At 48.8% G+C, this 27,716-nt stretch overlaps 2 protein-coding genes and 1 long non-coding RNA gene across 10 annotated transcripts; 1 reads left to right on the top strand and 2 right to left on the bottom strand.

Annotated features, from left to right (window-relative positions):
• Positions 1-1,406: 1,406 nt before the first annotated feature.
• On the top strand, positions 1,407-16,776 carry CSRNP2 (cysteine and serine rich nuclear protein 2). Of its 3 annotated transcripts, none has more exons than XM_026501864.4 (5): positions 1,407-1,643; positions 6,426-6,662; positions 7,768-8,027; positions 11,008-11,304; positions 13,306-16,776. In XM_026501864.4, exons 2-5 carry the CDS (start codon positions 6,512-6,514, stop codon positions 14,227-14,229), a joined length of 1,632 nt encoding a protein of 543 aa, XP_026357649.1. In that variant the 5' UTR covers positions 1,407-1,643; positions 6,426-6,511; the 3' UTR covers positions 14,230-16,776. The 3 variants fall into 3 exon arrangements, with proteins under 3 accessions (XP_026357649.1, XP_026357650.1, XP_057174855.1); XM_026501865.4 differs by lacking the exon at positions 1,407-1,643 and adding an exon at positions 1,650-1,752; XM_057318872.1 differs by lacking the exon at positions 1,407-1,643 and adding an exon at positions 1,935-2,457.
• LOC130544870 (uncharacterized) lies at positions 9,263-13,857 on the bottom strand. Its single transcript, XR_008961553.1, has 2 exons — positions 13,101-13,857; positions 9,263-12,879 (listed from the first exon to the last, which is right to left on the bottom strand). It is a non-coding gene; the product is annotated as an uncharacterized LOC130544870 (long non-coding RNA).
• Positions 16,777-17,239: 463 nt separating the features above from the next.
• LETMD1 (LETM1 domain containing 1) lies at positions 17,240-26,034 on the bottom strand. 6 transcript variants are annotated; one of them, XR_003317000.3, is made up of 10 exons: positions 25,883-26,032; positions 25,187-25,338; positions 23,042-23,157; positions 22,334-22,416; positions 20,388-20,574; positions 20,163-20,264; positions 19,905-20,057; positions 19,375-19,471; positions 18,097-18,233; positions 17,426-17,528 (listed from the first exon to the last, which is right to left on the bottom strand). XR_003317000.3 is itself a non-coding variant. In XM_026501866.4 (9 exons), the coding sequence occupies exons 1-9, from the start codon at positions 26,002-26,004 to the stop codon at positions 18,163-18,165; spliced, it is 1,083 nt and encodes a 360-aa protein (XP_026357651.1). In that variant the 5' UTR covers positions 26,005-26,034; the 3' UTR covers positions 17,240-18,162. The 6 variants fall into 6 exon arrangements, 5 of the variants coding, with proteins under 5 accessions (XP_026357651.1, XP_057174856.1, XP_026357652.1 ...); XM_026501866.4 differs by having other exon boundaries at positions 17,240-18,233; positions 25,883-26,034; XM_057318873.1 differs by having other exon boundaries at positions 17,240-19,471.
• Positions 26,035-27,716: the final 1,682 nt, after the last annotated feature.

Below are 27,716 nucleotides of genomic sequence, written 5' to 3'. Positions count from 1 at the left end.
CATTTCAGCAGATAGGGAGATGATCAGTGCATGGTACGCTAAGGACTGCTTTTTTACGATGTGCTTTTTCACTGTTGTTTCCTGGCCTCATGGAGCCTCTGATGTCACCTAGGTGAGAGGACTGGAATTTTTGGCATTATATCCAAGCCAGCCAACTTCTCAGTTCTAAAACTGAGATGGCTTGGTAGCCAGCAGATCTGGTTCCATAGTTCTTGGTTGCAGTGAAAAGTGCACTAGGCTATGGAAGCAGCCTAACCTGAGTTTAAGTCCTGCCATCCAGCCACTAAATATCCAGTAAATATCTAGTGAGTTCCTAAATGTCAAATGCCAGGCCTTGTAGGGGATGCTCACGATGCGAGTAAACAAAGCAATTCCTTGTTCTCATGGAATTTAGTCAAGTGAGAGAAGACTGAAAAATATACATCAGGTGGCAAATGCTAAGAAGAAATCTAAGTCAAGAGGATAGAGACTAAGGGGAAGAACCATTTTAGAAAAATGGTTAAGGGAAGCCTGATATGGGGATAGTTGAGCAAATAATTAAGTGAAGGAGTGTTTTAGGGAAAAGGCCCCGAGGTGAGAGCACGATGGTTGAAGGAACTGCGAAGAGGCCAGTGGGCCGATGTAGTTAGAGTACAGGAGGAGAATAATAGAAGGAAACAAGATGGATGACAGATAGGATAGGGGGTGGTGAGGGTAGTGGGGAGAGGGGATGTACCTACCTATATGTGGTAAGGCCTTATAAGTCAAAGAAGAGACATACACTTGTATTCTGAGTGAGACCGGAAGCCAAGGCTGGGTGTCCTTGGCAAATGACATATAACTTCTGACTTCTGAGTCTTCGTTTTTTCCATCTTAAAAATGAGTTGCGAAGTTGTGAAGATCAGAGATCATGTAAGAATATTTTTGACAGAAAACACATCAACCCGTCATACGTATTGCGGTAACAATACGTTATATTTCCTTCTCTATACCTTGGGCAGGCTGCAGCACTTCATGCTGCTTAAGACTGAGCTCCCATGGGCGAGCGAAAGGGGGATTATGTTCTTTAGGCATGGGAGTGTGGTCCTGGAGAAAGGAAAACGGGAGCTTTAGAGGCAGGTTCCTTTAGTCATTGAAGATCTGTGGCTGAGGCTGTCCCCCCTCCTGTTCGAAAGGCTGCAGAGGCGCCAAACTCGCTTTCCCAGGTTCCACTGCAGCAAAGACCCCGCCTCCAGAGCCCATCTGCAGGCGACTTTCGGCTCTGCGCCGGTCGCCGCCTCCAATTCCCGGCATGCCGCGGGCGTGGGGCTGGCACGTAGACTCCATTTCCCAGCTTGCCCCGGGGCTCGGTCAGGACGTGCCGGCGCCTATAAGAGCCAGAGCGCTGCGACCGGAGCCTATTGTTAGCCGGAGCCGGGGCGGTTCTGGGCGTCTGCTACCGGGGGCGCCCGAGTTGCTGGAGCCGCCCGCCCTCCGCCGCCTGCCGGCCGATCTGCCCACCCGCCCTCCCTCCCAGCCCTGCCGCCCTGGGAACTCCCCGACCGTCGCCCCGGGCCCGGGACTCGCTATCTCCTCTCTCCTTCCCACCCGGGCTAGGGCGGCGGCGGCGGCGGCAGCGGGGGCGGCAGAGACCATCACGGGAGGAGGCAGCTGCGGCGGGGCCGGTAATGGGCCTGGGGGTGCGGGGCAGAGGGTGCCGCCTCGTCCTTTCTCGGGATCGGCCCTCGGGCGGCTGTGGAGGAGTGGTCAACCCAGAGCTGCGCGGATGGAGGGGTCAGAAATGAGGGAGGCTCGGACGGGAGCGGTCGGGGGGCGGGGAGCCAGGGCGCCGCTGGGAAGGGAAAGAGTCGGGAGAGGCGTGGGAGCTAGGGGCACGGAGGACGCGGGCCCGGACTGCGGGGGCAGCTCGGGGGAGACCGATGGGCGGCTTGGAGGCTGGCAGGATTGCGGATGAGGGTTGAGTTCGGAATGGAGTGGAGATGATGTAGGATGGAGGGAAGTGAGGGAAGGGGAGGGCGGATAGAGGAAAATGTGGGAGGAGTGGTTGGGAATTTGTGAGTAGCAGGCAGGAAGGGATGAGGAAAGCTGGGCAGGGGCTGCAGACGATTGGAATGAGCGGGAAGGTTAGCAGGAATCAGAGAAATGGGACGGGAGCTGAAGGGTTCAGCATGGGTGTCCATTAAAGGGAACTGATGCCTTGACATGTCCTTTCAGCTCAGGTTCCTGATGTCGCCCATTTTTCTGGCGTTGTGGGGGAAAACGAAAGCATCACTTGCCCTGGCTGCTAGCTTGATCATTTTTCACAGGCCCAAACACGCAGCTGACTGCCATCCATCCCTTTTAGTGCCATGGTCTTGATTTATCCCTTTAAAGGGGTTAGAGTGGCAGTGTGATACACAAACCGTTCTTCAATATGCAATGTTAGAAGTTATCCCCAAGAGACACAGTGTCCTCTTGTCCTGCAGTTTTCAGTTTAAGGTAAATCCGTAGTTGATTCAGATTTTCATTTTCTTTTCTGACTTCACATCTTGCTAATCTCCAAAGCCGGGAGGATGTTGGTGTGTGCCAGAGTTAGAAATGACTGGATATCCTTGAGAGTCAATGGTTCCTGCAGCATCATGTGCCTGGTCTTCCACAAAGATCTTGTGTCCTCCATACGATGGTGGTTTAGACATGGAAACCAAATTCTAACCTTGTGTCAGTGAATGGGTAAAAAAACAAAAAACGTGAGGGTTAGAGGGGGGCTTCCTTAAAATACCTAGTTTAAACAGTATGTTTGCACTCAAGCACTTTATAAGTTCATGATCCTGGTAATCACAAGGACACATGGATCCATGAAATTCATAGTATTTGAGAATCAACTGCAATATCTTGTGAAAGGAGAAACAGGTCAGGTCATCTTACTCAGGTTTATCCAAACATTTAGCAGCAAGCCTGCCTTCCTCTAACCCAGCTACAGAAGGCAACTCCGACAGTCTTACCAGAGATTTTCGTCCCTTGACCTTTAGCAAAAGGTTGGGTTCCAGTGGAGTGAGGAGGCTTTCTCCTGTGAGATCTACCTTGTCTTATGATTTTATATTCAATTAAGAGAGAGGCTTTCGTTACCTAACTTTGCAAATAACATTTTGAATCCACAGACTTTTTTCTGGCGGTCCCTTTTTTGCTGGTCTCACATAGGCTGTATTTTTTGTTTTGTTTTGTTTTTTGGGAGGTTGTAATAGGAATCCTACAGGCCTGAAAAGGCTTAGATGTAGGACTACAATGCATATACGCTATAGATCCTTATTTGGTGCTAGCCTCGTATCTTCTCTTTACCGTGGATATGCTTTATTTCATATACCTCTGGGAAATATTCAGCTAGAAACACTTGAGAAAAGACCATAAGGCATGTAGCCAGAAAGTGTCAGCTGACCTTTCATTTCACTGGCATTAAAAAGCTTTTATAGGGGTTTGTATTATTTTCTCCAAAAGCATTTGTTGTTTGAGTTGGTCATTTTGACAGTTAACTGTCAGTTATGGCCTGCGTTTCCAGTCTCCCCTTCATTATTTCTGTAGGGGTTTAAGTGCTTGGAGTGTAACTCGCAAGTGTTTCTCGAACACAGGCATTGATCCTCTGCCAGTGAATTGTTGAGAGAGGTGGGAATGACGGATTTCGAATTATGGTTTGAAAAGAGATTGATTTGATGAACTGGAAAGTGTGGGACCTATTCTAGTTCTTTCTGTTGCAAAGAAAGGTCTCTTCAGGCCACTCTGGAAGTGGATGGGAGGTTTGCTTTTGGTGCCCAACGAGTATCTTTTTCTGACAAGTTCACACCAGAGTTGGACAAGGAAGGCTGGGTTGAAATTTAAATATATACTGGTTGTCAGGACAGAATCGATGGATTTTATTTATGTGTGTGTGTGTGTGTGTGTGTGTGTATAATATATATATAGTGGAGTGAAAGTCAGAGAACGTGATGCAGACATCCTGGGTAGGGTGAGGAGAGCTCAGTCGGTATGCACACGACTCACACATGTAGCCATGGGTTCAGATGATTCTCCGGCATTTTAAGGAAAATATCTTTCTCCTAGGTTTCACGTCTTTTCTTTCTTTTTTTTTTTCCTCTTTCTTACCTCCCTCTTATCATTGCCCAGAAGCCACTGTTCCGGGAGTGGGAGTGGGGAAGACCTAGAGACAAGGGCGAAGGAGAACGGAACAAAGAGCCAGCAGTCCTTGCTGCACCAGAGGAAGCCGTACCCCTGAGGGCAGTTGGGTTAAGCCAGTGAGGATTTTAATAATAAAGATGACTTTGGACCAAACCCAACCTCATGCAGGGCTTAAAGAGAAATATTCAAAGGGAAGCCACAACTATTGGAAGCAAAGGGACACGGGAGGAAAGAACAGGTCTCCACATTTGCTTCCAGTCATAAAGCCCTGCATGCTTCCTGACTGAGGAAAAAGCCACTTTCCCAGTAGCAACACTAGACATCTCAGTTAAAACTGAAGCTGGGCTTATTAGGCCCTTTCTGAGAAAGCAGATTTTCAGCTCCATCTGAGTTTTCATGTGGTTGAGAACGTCTTCAGGTGGGGAGGAAAAAATTCGGTGGTCAACACTATTCTCTCTCTTTTTTTTTTTATCCCACCCACCTAAGTTCTCAGTTGTAAAGATTACCAACCCCCGTCTTCGAATGGAATAAGAAATTTGTTAGTTAAGAGGTGTCTTTAAACCCAGCTCCAACCTTACCCCATTCAAAGGTCCTTGGCTCTCTCCATGCTTAATATGTCCTAGGAATGTGAGCTCTAATGGGAAGATCAGGAACCTGAGGAACAGAATTGACACTCTGGGTTCGTTTTTAAATTTCATTACAATTCTTACCAAGTACTTGATTCCCCCCCCCCCCCGGCCAAATTTATTTCAGGAATGTGCTTGTCTGAGACCTATGATGGCTGAGGTTTCTTAGGTACATCTTGGGACTCGAATGCAGAATTTTGATGAGAGCTGGATGGATAGATCAGGAAATCTCTTTGCTCGAGTACTTATTAGGTCTGGTTGACTACGTAGAGCTGATCCAAGAGCAGGCGAATTGCTTCTGAGAGACACAGACCAGAAAAACAGCTCTGTAGCAGGCATCTCTTGACACCACAGTATATTCTGGGTAGCTCTGCAGTAATGCGGCCCTGTCTTTCTGGGCAGTGTTGTTATTCCTGCTGCATAATTAGCAACTAGTGAGATCATAGTCTGGGGAGATTCGGGCATTACTGAGGCGAAGCAGGGAGGCTTCGTATCATCACATGTGGCCCCGGCTCTGACAGCATTTCTGTCAAGCAGATTTATCTTCTTGGGAACTTAAGTCCAAAGAAGGAGAAGGAGAAAGATTTGTACCTGGGAAATGGACCATCCCAGACTCTGTGTGTGCGCGACATGTTGAAAACACTGCCCGCCATATTGATGTCACCAGAGTCCACTGTCACTTCTTTAGCTATTTGTTTTCCCCTTGCCAGCTTCTTTACGGAGGACTAAAATGGTAAAGCTAAGTTTTCCTCGCACAGGGGATGATGATGATAGACCCGCTGAGCCCTATTTTATGGAGCTGTGTGAGATTGGAAGAGATTCTGGGTTTTGAAGGCAGTGCAGATTCTAACCTTCAGTCCATTCTTTGGAACCAAATTTGACCTTTCTAGGAGCCTGGTGAGACACTTCACCCTTGTGAAAATCTGGGTAAAGTGTTTCCCTGGCTTCTGATGTACTGTGAACCTTAGAACCGAGAGCAGTATTTCCCAAAGTGCGTTCCAAGAATCATTTGCCCCCTGAGACGCTCTGGGAACAGGGTTCCATAATCGGGTATGGGGACCCCTGCCCTGTGTTTGCTCTCACCCTTCACCATGCTTATTAACATATTTAAAGCCTCCAAGCTATCCTCTCAAAAGCACTTTTCTAAACTGTTTGGAGACAGCGGTCCTATTTCCATGTAAAGCTATTAATATCCATGGAACTGGTTTATTTAATATATACACTTTGGGAAAAGCCAGGCTAAATTTTCACTAGGAAAAATAATTGGATCTACTCTAGGTTCAGGCACAGCCTAATTCTGCCTCTGATCCCCAGTCCCTCCTACTGGCCCCTTGGAGAGCTCTCCTGTGTGAGCACAGGAGCAGCTCCCGTTATCCCCGGGCTAATGAAACCCAGAGCCCAGCTGGCTTGGAACCAAAGGCCTTCACTCTGCTCGGAAAGGTGCCGCTGTTACTCATCTCGTTATTCTATGAGCCACTGAGACTGGAGGGGCTAAAGGGAAATAAAAGTAGGAGATTGTTGGCCAGAATAAGTAGAGAAATGACCTAGTCTCGAGAGACCAGACATCAGTGCTAGCTCAGGGACTCTCTGTCTTCGCTTGGAGAGCTGTGCGTATAGACTTGGGAGGGGTCTGGCTCAGGATGGGAATGCTGATTCCTCTTTTCCCCTGGGCAGAATCCTAATGCACCTGGCTAACTGGTGGTGAGCAGGGGCTTTGGGGCCAACGTGGTGGGCTCCCCAAGGAAACCCCTTTGAAACCAATGGATGCATTCGCGGGCTCGAGTCTCAAGAGGAAGTTTGATGATGTGGACGTGGGCTCATCAGTTTCCAACTCAGATGATGAGATCTCCAGCAGTGACAGTGCTGACAGCTGTGACAGCCTCAATCCTCCTACAACTGCCAGCTTCACACGTGAGTGAGCCCCTCCACCCCCTGCCTCCACCCACATCCTCTGAGCATCAGAGCCCATTGCAGTCCCTGAGACAGCTTCTCTCTGGCTGGGGGATTTTCCCTTAACCGTGATCTTTTCCACTCTTAGCCCAGCCTCACTCTTTGGAGGACTTTATTGCTCTAATATCATAGACGTAGGTCTGACTTATTCTAGCTGATTTTTCTTACGCTGTGGTTTATAGGTCCCCAGAATGGGCTGAATTAAATTGAAGAAGCAGAAATCCAGGATTTTACCCTTACCCACCAGAGTCCCACACAGTTGTCACTCTAGCAGGACAAATGGTGCCTGGACAACTGGGGCAGCTCCGGATTTCTTAGTTCTAATGGCTCCGTTAATTTCTTGGAAAGAACTTCTGATTCTATAGACCAGAGGTTGCCTACAGACCAGATCTGGGCCACTGCCCATTTTTGTAAATAAAGTTTTATTGGCACACAGCCACACACAGTGTAATTGCTTTCGTGATACAGTGGCAGAGTTGAGTAGTTGCAGCAGAGACCTCATGGCCTGCAAAGCCTAAAGTATTTGCTGTCTGGCCCGTTAGAGAAGAAGTACACCATCCCCAGCTATAGAGAACACTGTCCAATAGAATTTTCTGTTATGATAGAAATGTTTTATATCCACACTGCCCAGTACGGTAGCCATTAGCCATATGTAGCTTTGAGCACTTGAAATGTGATTGGTGTAACCGAGGAGCCGAATTTTAAATTTTCTTTTAAATCATTATTTTAAATCGCCACGTGTGGCTAGTAGTTGTCGCATTGGACAGTGAAGCCATATAGATGGTTATATCCTGAAAAGATTACCTAGAGATCCTCTTCCCAGCTGATGTCCAGAATTAGCTCTTGTGGTCATCTGTTCGGGGAAGTCAGTCTGGAGGCCGTGGTACGGACCTGCTGATGTTCAGGGTCCCTCCCCACTGTGCATTTATCATGTGAGGATTAGAACTGTCTCAAGGTACAGAGAGCGCTTCGGACAACAGTTGAGTGCCTAGCCGGATGAGAAAGAATGAGGGCCGCGGGCAGGCCGATTCGGGGTTGGTGAGACCGCTCTGTGCTCCCTTCTCAGCCACCTCCATCCTCAAGCGGCAGAAGCAGCTGCGGAGGAAGAATGTGCGCTTTGACCAGGTGACCGTGTACTACTTTGCCCGGCGCCAGGGCTTCACCAGCGTGCCCAGCCAGGGCGGGAGCTCTCTGGGCATGGCCCAGCGCCATAACTCGGTTCGCAGCTACACGCTCTGTGAGTTCGCTCAGGAGCAGGAGGTGAACCATCGGGAGATTCTTCGCGAGCACCTGAAGGAGGAGAAACTCCATGCCAAGAAGATGAAGGTGCCCAAGGGGCCTGGGGTCCGGGTTCTTAACCATGTGCCAAGATAAAGTGGGAAACTGCCTAGGTCTCTTGATTATTTGTTCTTTTTAATTTCACTCTTGCCTTTGGCATGTAAAGATTCCAGATCTTTCTAGTGAGAAGCCTCACATTTGGAATCAAATCTCGGTCTGAGACACCTCCTTGTTGTCTCTGGTGGGGATACAAGATAGCAAAATGGCTTGCCTAGACTTCCCTCCCCTCGCCCCCTCGGCAGATTTTTTGAAAGTTGGAGGTGCGACTACCTGAAAATATTCAGGTGCGCCACCGGCGGAACCTGAGGAAGCACAGTGTTGCAGGCTCTCGTCAAACGACCGTCTAGTGTCCCGGGGCACAGAACGGGTTTCCTCCGAGAGACCCTGCGGTCTCTGTGACCCCGTCTCCCGCGGGGCGCTCTGTCGGGTGTCCGCCACAGCGTTGCCAAAGGGCTGTTTCACTTCGTGGGGCGCCGCGCGCCCTCTGCCGCCACACCAGCTCTTCAGGCGCCGGAAGGGGACCCGGCTGTTCCAGGGCGCCCTTCGCAGCTGCCCGTTTGCTCTCGGCACCGCGTGGCGCTCCACGCCAGGCCGCAGAAACTTCCCCGGAGCTCCTAGCTCCCGGTTTGGGCACCGCTGCTTTCGGCCTGGCCAAGTTCCGTGCGGCCCTATTCAAACGGGGCTGCGTCTGCCAGGGTCCAGGGCGAAGTCCTCACGAGCCACGCCAAAATGTCGTGTGGCCGGAGGATGGGGGCTAACGACGTCCCCTTCCTCTCTCCCTCTGACAGCTCCGTCCCCTTCGCGCAGCCGCCTCCCAAAGCCTCCCACCTGTTTTTCTGACTGGAACGACATCGAGGCGTCCCTTTCTTGTGTCTGAGGAATTCCGTCCCTGACCCTGTGGCCTTCCCGCTGCTATAGCAACAGCGGGGGAAATAAACACTGTTCTCCTCGTTGGCCGTGAAGGCTTTTCTTCCTTTTCCCTAGAAGAAATCTCTCTCCTGGATCTGGTAGAGGGATGACCTGTCAAAGCATGATTCCATCCTGTTCTGTGGCCCCTTGTCCGAGGTCTAGGGACGGAGCTGGGCAAACTCAAGGCCGACAGAAGACTCCTGCTTACTAGCCGATTTGGTGAACAGCCGCACTAGTGGCAACGAACGCATCTTTGTGTCGAGAGAAACCCTCACTTTGCCCTTCCCGGGTCCAGTTTACTCTTTTCTTAGAAATTTTTCTTATCTTTAATACTCTACAGGGGAGACTGTCGATGTAAAAAAAATACATCTTTCACATCTCCGTGTGCCGTCTCCTATTAATTTTCCTCTTTAGGTTGTCCCCTTCCCCCCAGAAAAGCTGGTGCTCCGTAGCTTTAATGACCTATACTTCTTCTAATACTTTCACTATTTTTTAAAAAAAATTTTGGCCTTTTATTCACTTGGAATTCATTATCATGGGTAGTATGAATTGGGAATCCAACTTCACTTCTTTTTCAGAAGAATATCCAGTTATCCCACTATCATTTAATGAGCAGAGTACTGTCTTTCTCACTTGGTTTGAAATGCCACCTCTGTCGTGTTGCATGAAATTCTTACATCTACGTGGGTTTCTTCCGATTGCATCTCTGATCTCTTTCCCTTGAGAGGACAGCAGGAGGGAGGGTGCTGGGGAGGAAGGAGGCCATGCCCAGCAAAACAGGCGGGAGCAGCCCCAAGGTCGGCAGAAGGGCCCCTCCGCGTGGGTCTGCCTGGGACAGAAATACCAGACCAGGAAACCCCCAGAAACACCACTGCGCCCCCCCCCCTGCCCACAAACAAACAGAACAGGTGTGGCGCTGATTAGCGGCCCTGTTGCATCATGTCTGTCCCAGGAGTTGTTCCTCCACGAGCGCGGCTGGGTCTGATGAAACGAACCCGCCCGCCAGGAGCTTGCCTCGCATCCTGCTAGGAGCTTCCAGAGCTCTGGGAATCCCGAAGTCTCATTTTCTTTCCTTGAATTCTCCACTGAGTTTTCAGAACTCATTCAGCCAGCTGTCTTCAGCCCGTCCTTCCACGAACACTCCCTTTCCCGGTTCTCCGTCCTTCTTAGCCCAGAGAACCCAGATTCCTGCGTACAGATCGCGCCTCAGTATCATACATGCCAGCCTACGTCACACACGGCTCTTCTCTGAAATCAAACAGGGAGGTTAGAAAGGGCGACGACTACATTCTAGGCTGTGGCGTTGGAAGTGCGGGCTTTCTCGGAGAGCCGTGAGGAATTTGGTCCTTTTCTCCTCCTCCCAGTGACACGAAGCTCTTCTGTGTCTGCAGATGATTCTTCACACTGTGGGGATTCAGGGTCATTGACAAAGACCTGGTAGCCTCGTTCTACACTTTAGTGTGCTCTTCTTCCCACAGTGTGGTTTTGGGTCCTTTGGGGTGCAGATCGAAGGGTGTTTTGCCAAAGGTTATCTGTACATCCAGAGGTTATCTGTACATCCAAGGAACATCGGCCATGGATAGACCTTCTCCTCCCTGTGTTGGAAGGCAAGTTAGCTGAAGTTACGGGACACAGGTCTGGGGGGTGGAGGGTATATTTGTGGGAAAATCCTATCTTCTGGGAGGGAAGATGAGACGCGGGCTTTGAGGAACTTCGATCTGGAAAGGTGATAGCCCCTGTGTTGACAGGGAGGTGACAGAGCTGCATACGGCTTCCTGCCGTCCTGCTCTAGACTGATTCTCTTCAACTACCCAGTATGGTCGTGACTAGCCACGTGGGGCTATTTTTACTTTATTAATATGAAGTAAAATTAAAAGTCCCCCTTCTGCTTAGCACTAGCCACGGGTACAGCGCGCAGGAGCCCCGTGTGCCGCGAGCAGCGCGGATGTGCCCCTCATCGCAGAAAGTTCAGTTGGGCTCTGCAGCTCTAGATGCTGGGTGTGGGGCGGCGCCTGCTGAGGACACTGGAGGCTAACCTTCCCTTCCCGTCTCCTGGCAGCTGACCAAGAATGGGACAGTGGAGTCGGTGGAGGCCGACGGCCTGACCCTGGATGATGTTTCAGATGAAGATATTGACGTGGAGAACGTGGAGGTGGACGATTACTTCTTCCTGCAGCCCCTGCCCACCAAACGGCGACGAGCCTTGCTGAGGGCTTCGGGGGTCCACCGCATCGATGCTGAAGAGAAGCAAGAACTGCGAGCCATCCGCCTGTCACGGGAAGAGTGTGGTTGTGACTGTCGCCTGTATTGTGATCCAGAAGCGTGTGCCTGTAGTCAGGCTGGGATTAAATGCCAGGTCAGTCCAAGTTGGCCTGAGACGGTAGATCTCCTCCAGAGTCCGGGGGATGTGATGGGGGTACCAGGGAACACGGGGGGCTGCCTATCGTCCGTGGGTGGATTCCCCAGGGCTGGGAACACTGCCTAGTTCCACAGCCCTCCTCCACCAAGGGAAAAACCAAGCATGGCGGGATTCCTAGGCTGGGGAGATAACAGTGATCTTTTCTGTAGTTCTCACCTCATAAGTGATAAGCAGCAGCTGTGAGCAAAGGGGGGAACATGGGTTAGTAAGTTTAACATTAGTAGCTGTTCCTTAAATATTGACTGATGTCATGAGCTAAAGAGAAGCAGAGAGATGGTGTAGGCCTTTAGATCTTATCTTGCAAACACTCAGAGGACCTCTACTCCAGTTTTGTGAAACTCACAGTAATTCTCGGGTTTCTGTAACTCAGGATCGGACTTGGCCTGGCAGAGCTTAAGTCCAGTGTCTTAAAAGATGGAAGACATCATCCGCTAGCTGGCCTGACAAGGAAGGGACAGTTTAGAAGGCATATCTCCGTTGAAAACAGCAGTACCATCCCAACGGATGACATTTATTTCAAACTTGTATACTGAGGATGTGGGTGCCGAGTCCTTGTGGTTGAGTATATGCTAATGAACTTTTTCTGTCTTATTTTTAGGTAGGTAATAGCGGTAGCAGATCTGGCCAAACACTTCTTTTCAGACTGAAGTCCCATAATGAGTCAGTCTGTTATACAGTCCTGAGAATAGTCCTAAGAATTGGACTGCTCCTAAGAACTGGAATGGAGAGTTCTAGAAGTTGATACCATAGGAAGACATTGTGTATTTGTATATACATATTTGCTTACGTTTATTTTATTTTATTTTTGGTATGTGTGGGCTTCTTTCCTTTTGGGAGTCCAAAAGGGGGATAAGGAGGCAGAGAGGATCTCCTTTCCAGATATTCCTGGTCTGTAAGTTCGTTATCTTAGTAACTGCTCCAGACGCAAACTGGTCAACCGTCAGGGAAAAATGAAGTGGGTGGTGAAAAGCTGGCCGTTATTATGTTTGAATCGTCACTACAGTACCCTAGCAAAACCAAGGCACTTCCGCTTAGTTTCCCTAGAAAATATTGCTTTGGACCAAGCAGCTAGATCTTCTGCTTCCTTTCCCTGTCGTTGCAGAAGGCAGTAGGCTTGGGCCTCTGCCTTTGTTTTCTCAATAGACTAGGGAAGTTCTGGAAGTCTCTGAGGCACAAAAATTTCTTCTACTCTGAGAACTGTCAGCATTCAGAGCGGTATCTCTGGACTCTTAACTGGAAAGGCCCTTTAACGTGATTTTTGGCTACATTTTATTTGGAACAGGAAACAAAGCCCTGGAGAGATAAAGGACTTTTTTTTTTTTCTTTTTAAAGATTTTGTTTATTTGAGGGGCGCCTGGGTGGCTCCGATGGTTGGGCATCTGCTTCTGGTTCAGGTCTCAATCTCCAGGTCCTGGGATCAAGCCCCAGGGCCGGCTCCCAGCTCAGCAGGGAGTCTGCTTCTCCCTCTCCCTCTGCTCTGCTCCCGCTCTCTCTCTCTCAAATGAATAAAACCTTAAAAAAAAAAAGATTTTATTTATTTGAGAGAGAGCACAAGCAGGGGAAAGGGCAGAGGGCCAAGAAGACTGCGCTGAGCCCGGAGCCCGATGCGGGGCTCCATCCCATGACCCTGAGATCATGGCCTGAGCCTAAACCAAGGGTCGTATGCTTGACTGATGGCACCACCCGGGCGCCCCTGAGGTAAGGGGCCCTCCTGAGGGCACAGTGCTACTTACTGGCTGTGCTGGAGCTGAAATGCAGGTGGTCTGATAACTACCCCCTGGTGCTCTGGTCGGTCAGGCCGCGCGTTACATTTGTCCTGCTTATTTCTCTTTTAAGACCTCGAATCCCAGCTGCCTGTGTTTGCCAGCTCATGTCTCCTGTCTCCATCATTGAATCTGTGGGTCTCATCTTCCCTCACCCTTCTCGTCCCCTCCTCAGGTGGACCGCATGTCCTTTCCATGTGGCTGTTCGCGGGACGGCTGCGGGAACATGGCGGGGCGCATAGAATTCAATCCAATCCGGGTCCGGACTCATTACCTCCACACCATCATGAAGCTGGAGCTGGAGAACAAGCGGCAGGTGAGCCGCCCCCCCGCCCCCGACGAGGAGCCGTCCCCCGCGGCCAGCGGCAGCCCGACAGGGGCCCAGGGCTCGGAGACACAGGACTTCCAGGAGTTCATTGCCGAGAACGAGACGGCGGTCATGCACCTGCAGAGCGCGGAGGAGCTGGAGCGGCTCAAGGCAGAGGAAGATTCCAGCGGCTCTAGTGCCAGCCTGGACTCCAGCATAGAGAGCCTGGGCGTGTGCATCCTGGAGGAGCCCCTGGCGGTGCCCGAAGAGCTGTGCCCGGGCCTGACAGCCCCCATTCTCATCCAGGCTCAGCTGCCCCCGGGCTCGTCGGTGCTGTGCTTTGCCGAGAACTCAGACCACGCTGCTGCCTCGGCGGTGAACAGCCCATCCTACTTGAACAGTGGGCCGCTGGTCTATTATCAGGTGGAGCAGAGGCCGGTCCTGGGGGTGAAAGGAGAGCCGAGTACAGAGGAAGTCCCACCCTCTTTCCCCAAGGAGAAGGATCTGAGCGTCTTCTCTCTCCCTGTTACCTCACTGGTGGCCTGTAGCCCCACAGACCCAGCCGCCCTGTGTAAATCGGAAGTGGGGAAAACGTCCACTCTAGAAGCGCTAGTGCCCGAAGATTGTAACCCTGAGGAGCCCGAGAATGAAGACTTCCGCCCCTCTTGGTCCCCCTCGAGCCTCCCCTTCCGCACGGACAACGAAGAGGGCTGTGTGGTGGAGAGAGCCTCACAGCAGAGTGAGGACAGGCCCCCCGAAGATTCTTCCCTAGAACCCCCTCTGGCAGTGTGACACGGGGATGGAGATTCTGCCTCTTACCCGTTCTCTATTTATTCCCTTATTTTACCTAACACCATTTCAAAACAAAACTGTAGACGCAGCTGCTACTCCCATGTTATTTTATTGGGGTCTTGGGGGAATGGGTGGGAAAGAATTGTTTGTAAAGGTATTTTTTAAAGGGTAAACGGAACCAAGGAGATCAGTCCCGGCTTGATCTGGGGAGAGTCCCGGGGCCGAGGCGGCTGCGTGGTGCTGAACGCTGAGCTCTCTGGGCCACTGGATCAAAGAATGAGGATCTCACAGGAGAAGCTGGGTAATTCAAGCAGCTATTCTTTATGTAGGGACCAGAACACAATAATTTGAACAGCATGGCAAAGCCCCTTCTCCTTTCCTGAGCTCCAGATGGGGTACAAGCTCATTGTCTCATCAGTCAGCCCGATACCCCACTTTGGTGTTACCGTCATCAGCTGGAATGTCATCTGGTCACATCTAAGGAGGAGTGGATCGAAGGGTCTCTGCTTCTGTAGACGACCTCCAGGATTTATACAAATGTACCCTGCCTTCCCTGGCCCCTATTTGGTAAATAAGTTAATATTTGACATGTTTGGTGTTCTCTGACCTGTTCCCCACACTGGGGATTCCTGGTCTGTAACTTGAATTATTTCTTTCACATGTTCTTAGGTATTAGAGTTAAGCTTGTCCATTTATCTTTTTCCCCCCTCCTCTGTTTCCCTCGAAGAAAAAGCTAGATTGGCTAGGGATGTGGCCTGAAGAGCCGGAGTCTTCTGTCTGCGTCTAATGCCCGCTCTGTCAGGCGGCTCTAGGCTGGGACTCGCACGTCCCATGGGAGGCATATACGGAGCACTAACTGCGTCCAAAAGAGGCAGCAGGAACAGGCTGCCGTCTGGAAAGAAGACTTTATTTGTGCCACACTTGCTTTCTCACCCAGGTCCCTCCCACTCTGGGAGGTTTGAGCTTTAAAGGAACATAGGATGTGGCAATCTAAAGTCACTGACTAGTTTTTGTTCTTTTTTTCTGTATCTACCCTCGTGGTCCTTGGATAGACAGGGTTGGAGAGTTCTTAAACTATTCCTGTCCACCCACCGCCCCCGCCCCAAGAACTGCAGACGTTTATTGGGTCCCTCCATCTTGATAATGTCAAAACTGCAAGCCAAACTAATTCTTAAATGCAGCTCCCAGGTTCCAAAGAATTCAAGTTCTGACTATAACCTTTGAGATCGATCAAGTGGGACGCAAACTCAGTTCTTACCTCTCCGGGGGGGGGGGGGGGGCGGGCACAGTTCCTATTCACCTTATGTCCAGCTTACGTTCCAGGATGTGCTCCACTGACCACCACTGAATTCTTTTTATTAGCAGTTACCTCCGCTCCATTCGGAGGCAGGAGGGAGCAAAACACTCTTCTCCAGCACCCTTGACATCATGCTTCACTTCTGGTATGGTTCATTAACCAGGAAAGAACAGCGATAAAACCTTTTCGGTTTGGGTGGGGGAGAGAACTCTTCCCACTTCCCTTGCTCACCGAGCTGCTTCGTGGAACGTTAACGCACCCTGTACGTACGTCGCAGCAGCGTCCCACCCATGAGAGCTCTCAACTGAGCCTGCGAGGCCTTGTACTTAGATCTTGTAACCCAGTCTGCCTCTCCTGTTCATTCTGGTTTTGCTTGGTTTTACATTTGGAGGGGAGTTCTTAAGTACAGGACCTTGTCTCCCCCCATCCTCTAGCCTCACGAAACAGTCTTAAGTACCCGAGATCTAGACACTCTCCCACCTTCAGCCGGCTCCTTGAATACAAGTCTGAAGCTTCGCTGCAAATTTGACTCCGGAGAAGAATCTTCCTGAAAGTTTGTGTTGGAGGGGGAGGGTGGGCTCCATACATTCCCTCCTTAGGAAGGCTCCAGCCTCACCTAGGAAGTGGATTCCAGCTGCTCATTAAGAGACACTTTAGCCTTTGGGATCAAACCAAGAATCTGAATCTAATTGTCAAACTGCCTGCCAGCCCCCAAAATATTTGGTTTTTCTGAAACACTAGTTTCTTCACTTGATCTTAGCCAAAAGGCCAAGAAGCGATATCTGAAAAACTAGTTTCTTAATCCAAGTCCATCCCTCCATTAACAATTCTGACTCATGCTGATCCCGAGTTTTTAATGCTGAATATTAACATTGAGCATTAATTGTCTTGTCAAGCAAAGGGCCTTTTCTACAACCTAGTCCATCTCGTTTCTGGTGCTACCTGAGCTGGACAGAATTCTAGCTCACGGTTGCTAGAAAAGCTAAGCCTAGGCCTCTGATCACAGGAGCAGATGGCTTCGGTCCTGCTCAGTCTCGGCCTAGATAAAGGAAATCTTATTGCAACTCGTTATTTTCCAGTTTCCTTTCTCACAAACTGTATACAGGTAGTATTTTCAATGTGAATCCAAAGCTTGTCTGGTTCTCCGAAAAGTTTTTTTTTTTTTTTTGCCTTTTAGGTCCTTTACATTGTGATAATGCTGTATTTAAAGAGAATATTTAAATGTAATATTAAAGAAATATTCAGAAGAACAGTGTGTTATTCTTTATCTTGGCAGGCTCGTTACTTGTTAGAGAAAGGGTATTTCTCTAGCGTCATACATAAAACTAATTAGGTCAGTTAGAGATTAATGTTAACAACATTATGGTGGAAAAAACCAGAACATTCTCTTTGGAGCATCAAGAGCTTGACTTGCATCATAGGCCCTTATGCAGCTCTTCAGCTGAAGCAGGCCTCGACCCTGCGCTGTTGGAGCTTTTCCCTTCCTGTAGTCCCTCCTCTGGGGGCTCATTTGTTCATTCCAAAGTCTCTATTCCCTGTTACCATCTTAAAGTCCAGCAAAAAAAGAGGATCAATGTCAAATCAGTTCCCCCCGAACTTCCACCAGAAGCTTCTATTCCAACCGACTACCTCCCCCATTAGTTCGGTTTTGTCAGTCTTGTCAAAGGAGCTTCAGCAAAATAATTAGAGTATGCAGAAGTCACTTCCAGCAACTGGTTTCAGGCAATCTTTACTTGGCTTTAAAACAGTGCTTCATGCATGCACAATAAGTCACTACAGGTCAATGTACACAGACAACAGCTAACCCCAACTCACAATGCGGGCCTCTCCTGGGGTCCCAGGCGGGGCGGGATCAGTACCTTAGAGGTTTACTCCACGGCCCGGAGGAGGCAGCCCCCGGCCGGTACAGCCGGACCGCTGCAGCACAGTGGAGGTAGCGGAGTTGAAGATCCTTCGGGGCTGCACCACAGCCCAGAAACGAGTAAGACAAGGGGGGTGAAGGCTGTAAACACGGGAAGGGGCAAGAAGCACTTGGCATTTCCTTTCATCTTTTCCATTAGAAAGTGCCCATGTATGAATGACTATTGGCTTTTAAAAAAAAATGTTCAAGGATTAGGAAAGGAAAGAGAGTGGTTAACCCAGTGAGGGGACCAAAAAATTTTTTTAAAAAGCCTATTTTTGGTCATCACAAAAAAGATTTGAGGGCAGCATCGAAGTACACGCAGAGACGTAAATGCTCCAATTTAAACAGCGCCGTCCCCCCACCGGCCAGAAAGCGTAACAAAAACGCGGCTGTGAAGAACGTGGCAGCGGGTAAGCCCCAGGGTTTCCAGCTGAGGCAAGAGCCCGCTTCCTCAGCTCTGAACCTCACACGCCACAAGGAAAGGCCAGGGCAGAGGCTGCTGCCAGCTCGGGCTGATTCCGAGGAAGCTGGGTGACAGCTCACGTGGGCCGCCCCCGGTCAGAGGGCGTGTTTCGGTTCCAGCTCCAACCCGGGCACCAGGCCGCGAAGGCCAGGCGCCTGGTCCTCCGCCTCCCGCACACCCCACCGCGCACAGACCCCTGCTGACCGGTGCCGCTCGGGACGCATGCCGCCCCGTGTGACTGCAGGACGGTGCCGTCCGCGCCACGCTCGCTCAGCGCCTCGTCCCCGTGTAGTTGATGGAGAGCAGGACCACGCTGTGCAGCAAGAGGGACAGCTCAGCTTCTGTAAACACCGTAAGCGTCAGTGGCCGGGCCAGGAACAGCGAAGCCTCCTAAGCCTCGGGGGACAGGGCTTAAGACAAGAGGCGGAAGCCGTGCAGAGGTGACGTCAAGGGGCTACTGTTCTCAAAGTTCCCCTGCTTCGTTCCAGTCCCTGCATGTATGTTTTCCTTTCCTTCAGGATACTCCTTTCTACCCCTCCTCAGTCCTTGACTCTTAAGGGGGGGCGGTAGAAAATCAGGAGATGGTAACGATACTAAACACCACTGCCACCCTTGGGATTCTTCTGGTAGAAGCTGGTGCTCTGGAAACATTTCTTGGCTCCAAGGAGAGTAGTAGGCCTACCCTGACATTCACATGCTTAGAAAACATCAAGGCCTAGCCAAAGGTTCCAACGAGAGACCCACAGGCCGAACACCCACCTGCAGGTACTTTTTATTTAACCAAATTGAGTGTTTTTGTTCTGAATTTGAGTGCCTTTCGACTAGTGCTCCTCAGTTGAGGTAATTCTATTCTCCTCTCCCCCACTGGACATCTGGCAATGTCTGGAGACAGTTTTGGTTGCCAAACTGGTGTGGAGGGGCACCTGGTGGCTCAGTCGTTAAGCATCTGCCTTAAGCTCAGGTCATGATCCCAGGGTCCTCGGATCGAGCCCCCCATCGGGCTCCCTGCTCGGTGGGAGGACTGCTTCTCCCTCTCCCACTCCCCCCGCTTGTGTTCCCCCTCTCGCTGTCTCTCTGTCAAATAAATAAATAAAAATCTTAAAAAAAAAAAAAAAAAAAGAAAGAAAAACAACTGGTGTGGAGGATGCTGTTGGCACCTAGTGGGTAGAGACCACGGATACTGCTAGAGATCCTCTAACGCCCAGGACATTAGCATCGACAGTGCTGGGGCTGAGAAGCTGCCTCAGACGGGCATGCGTGCCGTCTCGGGCTCCCACAACCCTCACTACTCCCTCTTGTCTTGTACAGTCCACTTCATTACCTGCTAAGGTCCTGCAGGCAAATGAGTTTATGCCCTTTCAATTAGATACATACATTAAATAAGGGTCTCACAGTACTCAATAATCAACTCCAAAATAATCTTAGAATCAAATAGAAAAATGCTTCGGATTTTAGTGTCATAACCACAGGGCTGTGTCTTACCTTTCAGGCTGCAGGAAATCTGTAGCCACTCTCCTAGCCAAGTTCGACACCTCTCTTCAGCAATATGGGTTGAATTCAGGCCACGAAGATAACAAGCCTGTATCACTCAGAAGGGAACAGTCCTCAAGAATCACATAGCAAATATGCCCATGAAATGTAAACCCACAAATAATACAAAATATAACAAAAGTTATAACCTCACGCCCACAAGAAACCTTTCTCCACAGCAATCTGAACTACGACGGACAAGAGGACATGCAAAGGGGCCTATATAATCGGAAACAGTAGGTCTAAAGAATAGTGTCTTTGGTTTCTGAAGGGCCAAGAGAAACATAAACCAAAATTACTATGGGCAATTCCTTTTCCATGAGTTAAGTTCGCTGAGAAAAAAGACACAGAAGTGAGGTGAAAGAATAAAGAGTTTGGGCTTTGTTCTAAGAAGCAAAACAGGGAGCTCTCTGTAAGCTCCCAGCCCCGTGAGCCCAAGAGCCCACCAAGGACCGAGGGTTGATATCGCAATGAGTTCTTACCGATTTCACCTCCTGAGGAGTCAGCTGGCTAATCCCGAGCTTTGCCAAAGCTTTGTCCAGTTGGTGAATCACAGTGGTGTGAGTCTTTAAACGGTGCCTCAACAAGAAAGGAGGCAGATAAGGCGTGAGAAGCATGGCTCGACTCAAGGCTTTCTGTAACACAACAACACAGGAGGAGAAAGTCAGCACGGTTATTACCACACGCAAGACCTGAGGCAAGGTGAGGCTGCGGGACACAGAAAGCCTCAGAGTGCTCACCATTTGCAAAGCATGGAGTTGCTTCATGCCCAGAGGATGGTTAGAGAAACACTCTCTCAGAGCCAGGATATCATGTATTGCTGGGTGGGTACCATGCTGGATCTTGGGAGAGGTGAGAGATTGGTAGAGGTTAGGAAGGTTCTGCCTGGCCCTTTGTCCTAGTTTTAGTGCAAACGGGATCGCACAAGAGTCGGAGTTTGCAGGAAGGGTTAGCTGGAAGAGTACCTTGGTGCATAGCTCTGTCATATGCCACCGGAGTCCTGCATCAGAGACGAGAGGGAGAGCCTTTTCTAAATGACAAAGGATTTCTGGGTGCGACTGCTTCCGGCGAGCATGATAGATATCTAAGAAATCAATCTGTTGCCTTGGGGTCCAGAAATGTTGGATCAGTAGCTGCCTAGGAAACAGGTACCTGAAAGGAAAAGGAACCGCGAGGTCACCTGCTGAAACAGGCATCTTTCAAAGCGATCCAAGAGAGCGTTTGGAAGACATGAACGCCAGGAAGGAGAGACGGAGACGTGACTTCCCTACCTCACTGCTCTTTCCTGTAAATGAGTCTCAGACCGAGGCTTAAAGGTACACGGAAGCACAATTCCAGGCAACATGACTGAGGTCACGTGAAAGGACGCGGTAGCGGGGCAGCCTCGCGTGCGGTCACGAGACGAAATGACTTCACGGGAACTAAAGCATTTGAAGAACACACTTTGGACCGAGCTGGAGAGAGCTGCAGACAGAGCCGGTCACCGTATGTGACGCTGACAACCTCACACTGTAGCGCAGTCCGTTCGTGTGTATAAAATGTTCAAGGCAAAGGCGGTTTTAATTCATTTTTCTACATGGGTGGTGGTTTAAAGCATGGCCGCAAATTCCCTGGCATTCCTCTTATTGAGAAGGTCCCTGTCTCCTTACTTTTTAAATCCGGGTGACTGATTGAACCAATAAAACAGAGCAGAGTGAGTCTTTGTGACCTCGGAGGCTAGGTTATAAAAGGTCAACCAGATTCTTATTTGCTGAAACACTGACCCCCGGAGCCCTGAGCTGTCAGGTAGGAAGCCCCATGACTCTGAGGCCACCATATTTAAGAGGCCACCCGTAGGCACTCTAACTCAGAGCTCCAGCCTTCCAGCCATCCCTGCTAAGGCACCAGACAGAAGAGTGACTTTAGACCATCTAGATTAGTCCCTTCATCAGCTAAATACCCCTGAAGGACTTCCGTCAACACCACATGGAAGAGAAAATTCAGTCACCCACCTGAACCCTGCCCAATTTCCTGGCCCACAAAACCATGAAAAGCTACTAAGCTTCGCGGCTGTTCGTTATATAGCAACAGATAACTAAAATACCATGCAAGATCAGAGCTTAAAAGTGTCACCTTTGGGGGGCCTGGGTGGCTCAGTTGGTTAAGTGTCTGACTCCTGATTTTGGCTCAGGTCATGATCTTACCATTATGGGATCGAGCCCCCTGTTGGGCTCCATGCTCAGTCTGCTTGAGATTCTCTCCCTCTGTCCTCCTCCCGAGCTCACTCATTCTTGCTCTCTCTCTCTCAAAATAAATTATTAAAAAAAAAAAAAAAAAAAAAAAAAACTGGGGCACCTAGGTGGCTCTGTCGGTTAAGTGTCTGCCTTCAGCTCAGGTCGTGATCCCAGGGTCCTGGAATCAAGTCCTGCATTGGGCTCCCTGCTCAGCAGGGAGTCTGCCCCTCCTTCTCCCTCTGCCCCTCCCCCAGCTCATGCTCTCTCTCTCTCAAATAAATAAATAAAATCTTTAAAGTAAATAAATAAAATAAAATAAAACTGTCATCTCTGGATACAAAGTAAAGTAATAAAGATTTATGTTATCAGAATATGAAATGCATTTCTCTCCTGAAAAAAAAAAAAGATTCTCCCAAATTGCTATGCTTCTCAGGGAGTGGGTTGCTGCCTCTAGGGATGATGGAAAAGGTCATAATATTATTGCCCATCACATAGGGGCTGCTAAGAGACGGGTAAAGCTAGGCGACCTACACCTGCAGCCAGCTGATCCAGTAATCCAAGTGCTACTGAGTGGCTCACTGGAGCAGGAGGTGTGATCATCTCTGCCTACTTCTGAAATGGAAAGTTCTTGAAATAATTTTTAATTAAAAAAATCTATATTTCTTCAATATGCTGGCAAGACAGAAATCTGTACTCACATTAGCAAGAAGACCAGGTAGTTGGCAAAGGGTGGAATGGAAATAATACCTAGGAAAAGACACTTGGTGACGTCTCGACGGAACTAAGCAGAAATAAAGACAGATGCAGTTTTAACCCAAGTAAGTTCTTAATACAATTAACAATCCCTCCCCCACACTGTGCAGTAAACTTCTATTGCGCCCAGAGAAGGATCAAGGTTATTTCTATCTACCTCTGGTTAGCAAGTTCCTCGGGGACAGAAGCCCTGATGTGTTCATTTTTGTATCCCAAATAATGTCTAGTACGGGGCCCGACATTATGCTAAATCCCTCAACAAATTCTTCTTGATATGCTGAACGGGTCCTAGGTTCTCACTCTCAGCTTCAAAACTACCCATCAAGTCACCACCAAATACTACTTTCCCGCTGCCTTTTGGATCCTTGCAGATTTTTATATAGTCAGAACTGGATTTTAGTATTTTATCACTTTTATTCAGGACGGAGGCCAGAATCGCCACGGAGCTCTGTTACAGAGGGCTACACCTCTGAATAAACCCAATGCTGACAGGTTATAACCTGACGCTCTCCTTTAGTTCAATACTTTGATCTCCCAGTGCAGGGGAAAAGGGTGATCGGGGGTGAACAAGATAGGAAAGAAAAAAGCTTGAGCCCTTGGTTAACTTGAATTACGTCACCATGAACTTCTGGATATCTGCCCCTGGCCCATACCTGTCTCAAATGCTCCATCTCCCGGTACGGAAGTTGATGAAACTTTATATTGTGCTTCCACATATTTGCCTTTATTCTTCTAGCCTTTTTGGCATCAGCCCATAACATCTGCAATCCTGCCTCATTGAAGTAGAGGACAGAGAGTGATGTTATCCCAGTTTGAATCTTACCACAGCTTCCAACTCCACGTTTACCCACAACACACATACTTGTCCCTCCCCAACACTACTCTAAATCAGAGCTCTAACCTAGGACACTTGAAACTCTTGTGAGGCCAACCTAGATCTCTCTTCTCATTCCTTATCCCCCCAGCACATCACCTTTCTTCCAGCCAAGTTGGCCTTCTGTGATCTACTATGGGATGCTCTTCCTCTTCCAGTTCACTACTCACTCCCTCTTTAAGACAAAAAATCAAAAGCTCCCTAACCTCAGGAAATCTTGCTCAATTAACCTTAGGTAGTCCCCAACCAGATATTAACTTATTTCCTTTCTAGAAGACTTTCAGAAATATAATTCAGGGGCGCCTGGGTGGCACAGTGGTTAAGCGTCTGCCTTCGGCTCAGGGCGTGATCCCGGCGTTCCGGGATCGAGCCCCGCATCAGGCTCCTCCGCTATGAGCCTGCTTCTTCCTCTCCCACTCCCCCTGCTTGTGTTCCCTCTCTCGCTGGCTGTCTCTCTCTCTGTCGAATAAATAAATAAAATCTTTAAAAAAAAAAAAAAAAAAAGAAATATAATTCAACATATTTCTATGACTGCATCTTTTTTGTTGTTGTTCATCTGATAATTCTTATATTTTACCGAAGGCTTTAGTTTTTTAAAAATGCCTTCCTATTTATAAATGAAATGATATAATGTCTAGGCTGGCTTCAAAATAATACAGGCGAAGGCAAGTGTATAAATGAATTGAGATTGATGGCCACGAGTTGATAATTGTTGAAGTGAGGCTGAGTACATGAAAATTCATTACATTATTCTATATTTGTGTATATTTAAAATTTTCCATAATTAATAAGTTTAAAAACAGGAGCACCGGGCTGGCTCAGTCAGTTAAGCGTTCTGCCTTTGGCTCAGGTCACGATCCCAGGGTGCTGGGATCGAGCCCCCAGTCGAGTTCCCTGCTCAGTGGGGACTCTGCTTCTCCCTCTCCCTCTGCCTGCCCCTCCCCCTGCTCGTGCTCTCTCTCTCAAAAATAAATAAAATCTAAAAAAAAAAAAAAAAGCTTAAAAACAAACCAACCAAAATGCTTTTCCAGACCCTTTTCTCATTTAATTCTAGTTATAAACCTGGTAGCAGACAAAGCAGCCATTCTATTTCTACTTTAGATTTTGCAAGTCCATGAAGTTAGTAATAGTCATGATAATATTCACAGCCGACAATACAGTAGTTTATTGTAACTGCTGTTACGATAAAAGTATAGAGTACAATAATAGGTATAGATACATTTATTGAGCACATACTATGATCAGGCCATAAGTACTTTACATGTATTGATGTATTTATTTAGTTTTCACAACTACGTGGTCAGTATGTAGGTCCTATTATTTTCCATATTTTACAGACAAGAAAATCAAGGGACAGGGACGTTAAGTAACTAGTCCAGTCACACAGCCAGTGACAAGCTGGGATCTGAAGCCAGGCAGTCCGGCACCGGTGTGGACACCTGTCATTATACCATCTTCTAGTAACCAGCACAGCTCTGATCTGAATGAAAACATTCAGAAAATAAATATATGTAGTGCTATTTCCACGATATGCTACCTAGGGCAGATTTGTGACAAGCATTAGACCACATTTTCTTATGGGCCCAGTCAACTGATGAATCATAGGGCCGGTCTGTGAAGCTGTAGATGCCTGGCCTTATACATGTCAAAGAATTTCTGCAACAGTCAGCTGTGTGTGGTTAAGAAAAATGCAAAAATACCTATATTCCCCCTGGATGTTGTCATAAGTTGTTTGTCATAATACTTTTCTAGAAACATTCTTCAGAAGTGCTAACTTAGAAGAACTAATTTAATCCTCAAGCATTTATGAAACAGAGAACACCCCAGTTCACACCCACATAGCAGAACATGCAAGTAATCTTACTTATTCTAAACTCTTTGGCATTGCCCACGAACGGATTCAAGGGATTTGTTTTGGTTTTACCTTTCATGAAGACTGTGTACAGGACATAGAAGCGGGGGAAATGACGACCCAAGAAACGATGATATTTCCCATTAATCACTTTAGTCTTGGCCACCACATAAGAAATCAAGCTCTTCACATCTGCCTTTGGTGAAAGGTGAAGCTTTGAAGACCTACAAGGAAGATCAAAGAGACTGTCTGGGAATCAGTCCTGGAGCCCCTTTCACTAATGTAAAACACCAGTCTCAGAAAATGTATTCTAAGACCTGAATCTTCTGAAATCCAAGGAAGATCTTGGGCACAAGGACAGATAAGCAGACGGAGAAAAACATCGGGCAGTTGAGACATCAGGCAGGAAGCAATGTCGGGTGTGGTAGGAGTCTGCAGGGAGCGCAAAGCCTGAGGGACCATTTGAACAGCATGCTAAGGCCAAAGAGATGGGATCCAGATAAGAAGCCGTAAAACCTAAGCCAAAAAGGGAGGCTGAAGGATGAGTTCAGGACACTTGGGTATTTCGGAAAACATGGGGCACTAAGAGTTGTGAGGGTCAGGAAGCCGTATCACTAGCGGCGATCGGGATGCGAGTTCCCAGCAGCATAAAAGCCCCCGGGCCAGGGCGTGGAACGCTGAGAATTAAGAGACAGCATGCAAACAAGGTTGAGACACTTGGAAAGGCCTGTACGTCAGAAACGCTTTCCTTTCTCCCAGGTCCCTCACCGAGGGGCCCCCCAGGCCAGGCCACAGCGAACAAGTTGCAGCTTCCGGGTGACATGAGGTCCGGGAGTGACCGCTGAACCCCACAGAGCAGCCCGAGCCCAGCACACCCTGGAGAGCGCCATCTTCACAGCGAGGGAGGGGGAGAGGAGAGGAGGTCGCCTTTAGGTCAAAGTTCACCGGACGTCACGTTCGTTCCAGAACGCATGCGCCTTTCCTGAGTGCTGATTGGTATCCATAGCTAGCCTGCCTTGCGCTCCCCCGGTGAGGAACCGACGCTAAGACTGAGTGGCGAAAGAAGGACCAGGATTGGACGCAGCCAGTATTTCCTGATTTAAAGGCGCCGGAAACGGGCTGTCCTCGAGGCAGTGAGGACGTATGGCAGTGGTCGGGTTTGTGATCCTGAGGGCGTCCTCTCGCTGAGGGCCTGCTGATCCCTCGCGATTCCCTAGGGCTTCCTAGCGCCGCCCTTGCCCTCTGTCCGTACCCCGGGCTTCGGGGCCACGACGCGGTGGGTGCCAGGTGTCAGTGTAGCAGTGCCTCAGGCCGCGGCGCCTCCTGGGGCCTGGGGAGACCCGCGGCGCCCTCTAGTGGTGGCGGCCAGACTAGTCCGGGAACTGTCCAGTGCCAGTGAGGTGGCCCGCGTTGGAGGCCTGGGAGCGGCCCCTGTGCACACTAAGTACGTTTTTATTTTAGACGCTGGTTTCCAAACTAGGTTTGTGGGGAAATGCAAACTTTCGTTAAGCGCCTCCTGAAGACCAAGGTCGGGTTTCAAATGTCAGTTTTCTAAGAGGCTTTCTCTGACTACTCTATTCAAAGTAATGCCCATGATAAGGATACACATTTACCTCCATCACCTTGTATATTTTCTTTATAGCATTTCCCACTTAAAACTGTTTATACATTTGTTTCCTTGTTTGGCCGGCTCCCTCAACTAGACTGAGGGCAAGCACCTTCTTGCCTTGTTCATTGCTGTACCTTACTCCTAATCCTAGGTGCCATTCCTAGAATGTAGTAGGTGCTCAATAAATATTATGTATTTTTTTTAAGTAGGTTCCACCCCAGTGAGGAGCCCAATGCAGTGCTCGAACTTACTACCCTGAGATCAAGACCTGAGCTGAGATCAAGAGTCAGAGTCTTAACCAACTGAGTCATCCAGGCACCCCTAGGTGCTCACTAAATATTGTTGAATAAATTAATTACTGAAACTGGGAAGGATTCTTAGAAGTAGCACTTAGCTGCCTCTGAGAGTTTACTGTCTCAAGTACATATGAATATTTACCCTCCATGGAGAGTTGTAAAAAGCATCCCATTTGGAAACAGGATCTAGGTTCAAATCTTAGCACTGCCATTTCCTTTAGCATGTGTGACCTTGGACATGTCACTTTAGCTCTGGGCTTATTTCCTCTGCAATAGTACTCATTTTATAAGAATTCTGGGAAGATTCAAGAAGAAAATGGTTGTGAAAGCTCCATAGAATGCCTAATGGGTCAGGGAGCATTCTATTAGCATAGGCTGTTTATGACTGCACCACTCATGAAGTCAGAGAAAGTGTTCTCTAATGACGATCTCTACAAGTGTTGGGTAGATGAGGTGGGTGGGATAGAAAGTTGACTAAAACATGATCTCTGTCTTCAGGCAGTGTCTAAGTTCTCTCAACCACTATGTATCTCAGAAATGTTCAGCTCTAAAATTCTAGAACACTCCTGGAAAGAAGGGGACAAGATCAATCAGAGTCAGTTTTGTAGAGGAAATGGGAAGGTATTGTGCCTGGAAAGATGGCGTAGAGGGAAGGCATTTCGTGCAGTAAATATGGCAGGAATACGAATTCCTTCCA

This window comes from Ursus arctos, unplaced genomic scaffold, assembly GCF_023065955.2.
Source record: "Ursus arctos isolate Adak ecotype North America unplaced genomic scaffold, UrsArc2.0 scaffold_26, whole genome shotgun sequence".
Classification (NCBI taxonomy): domain Eukaryota; kingdom Metazoa; phylum Chordata; class Mammalia; order Carnivora; family Ursidae; genus Ursus; species Ursus arctos.
This window is presented reverse-complemented; position numbering and strand designations above follow the sequence as displayed.

What these genes read in the sequence shown, in the direction of transcription:
- CSRNP2 (XM_026501864.4), top strand. Translation starts at nt 6,512, where the DNA reads ATGGATGCATTCGCGGGCTCGAGTCTCAAGAGGAAGTTTGATGATGTG. An exon ending in TACAACTGCCAGCTTCACAC is followed by an intron (nt 6,663 to 7,767) that starts GTGAGTGAGCCC and finishes CTCCCTTCTCAG; the next exon opens with CCACCTCCATCCTCAAGCGG. An exon ending in TCCATGCCAAGAAGATGAAG is followed by an intron (nt 8,028 to 11,007) that starts GTGCCCAAGGGG and finishes GTCTCCTGGCAG; the next exon opens with CTGACCAAGAATGGGACAGT.
- LETMD1 (XM_057318873.1), bottom strand. Translation starts at nt 26,004, where the DNA reads ATGGCGCTCTCCAGGGTGTGCTGGGCTCGGGCTGCTCTGTGGGGTTCA. An exon ending in CTGGCCTGGGGGGCCCCTCG is followed by an intron (nt 25,339 to 25,882) that starts GTGAGGGACCTG and finishes TCTTCCTTGTAG; the next exon opens with GTCTTCAAAGCTTCACCTTT. An exon ending in TGACAGAGCTATGCACCAAG is followed by an intron (nt 20,265 to 20,387) that starts GTACTCTTCCAG and finishes ACCTCTCCCAAG; the next exon opens with ATCCAGCATGGTACCCACCC.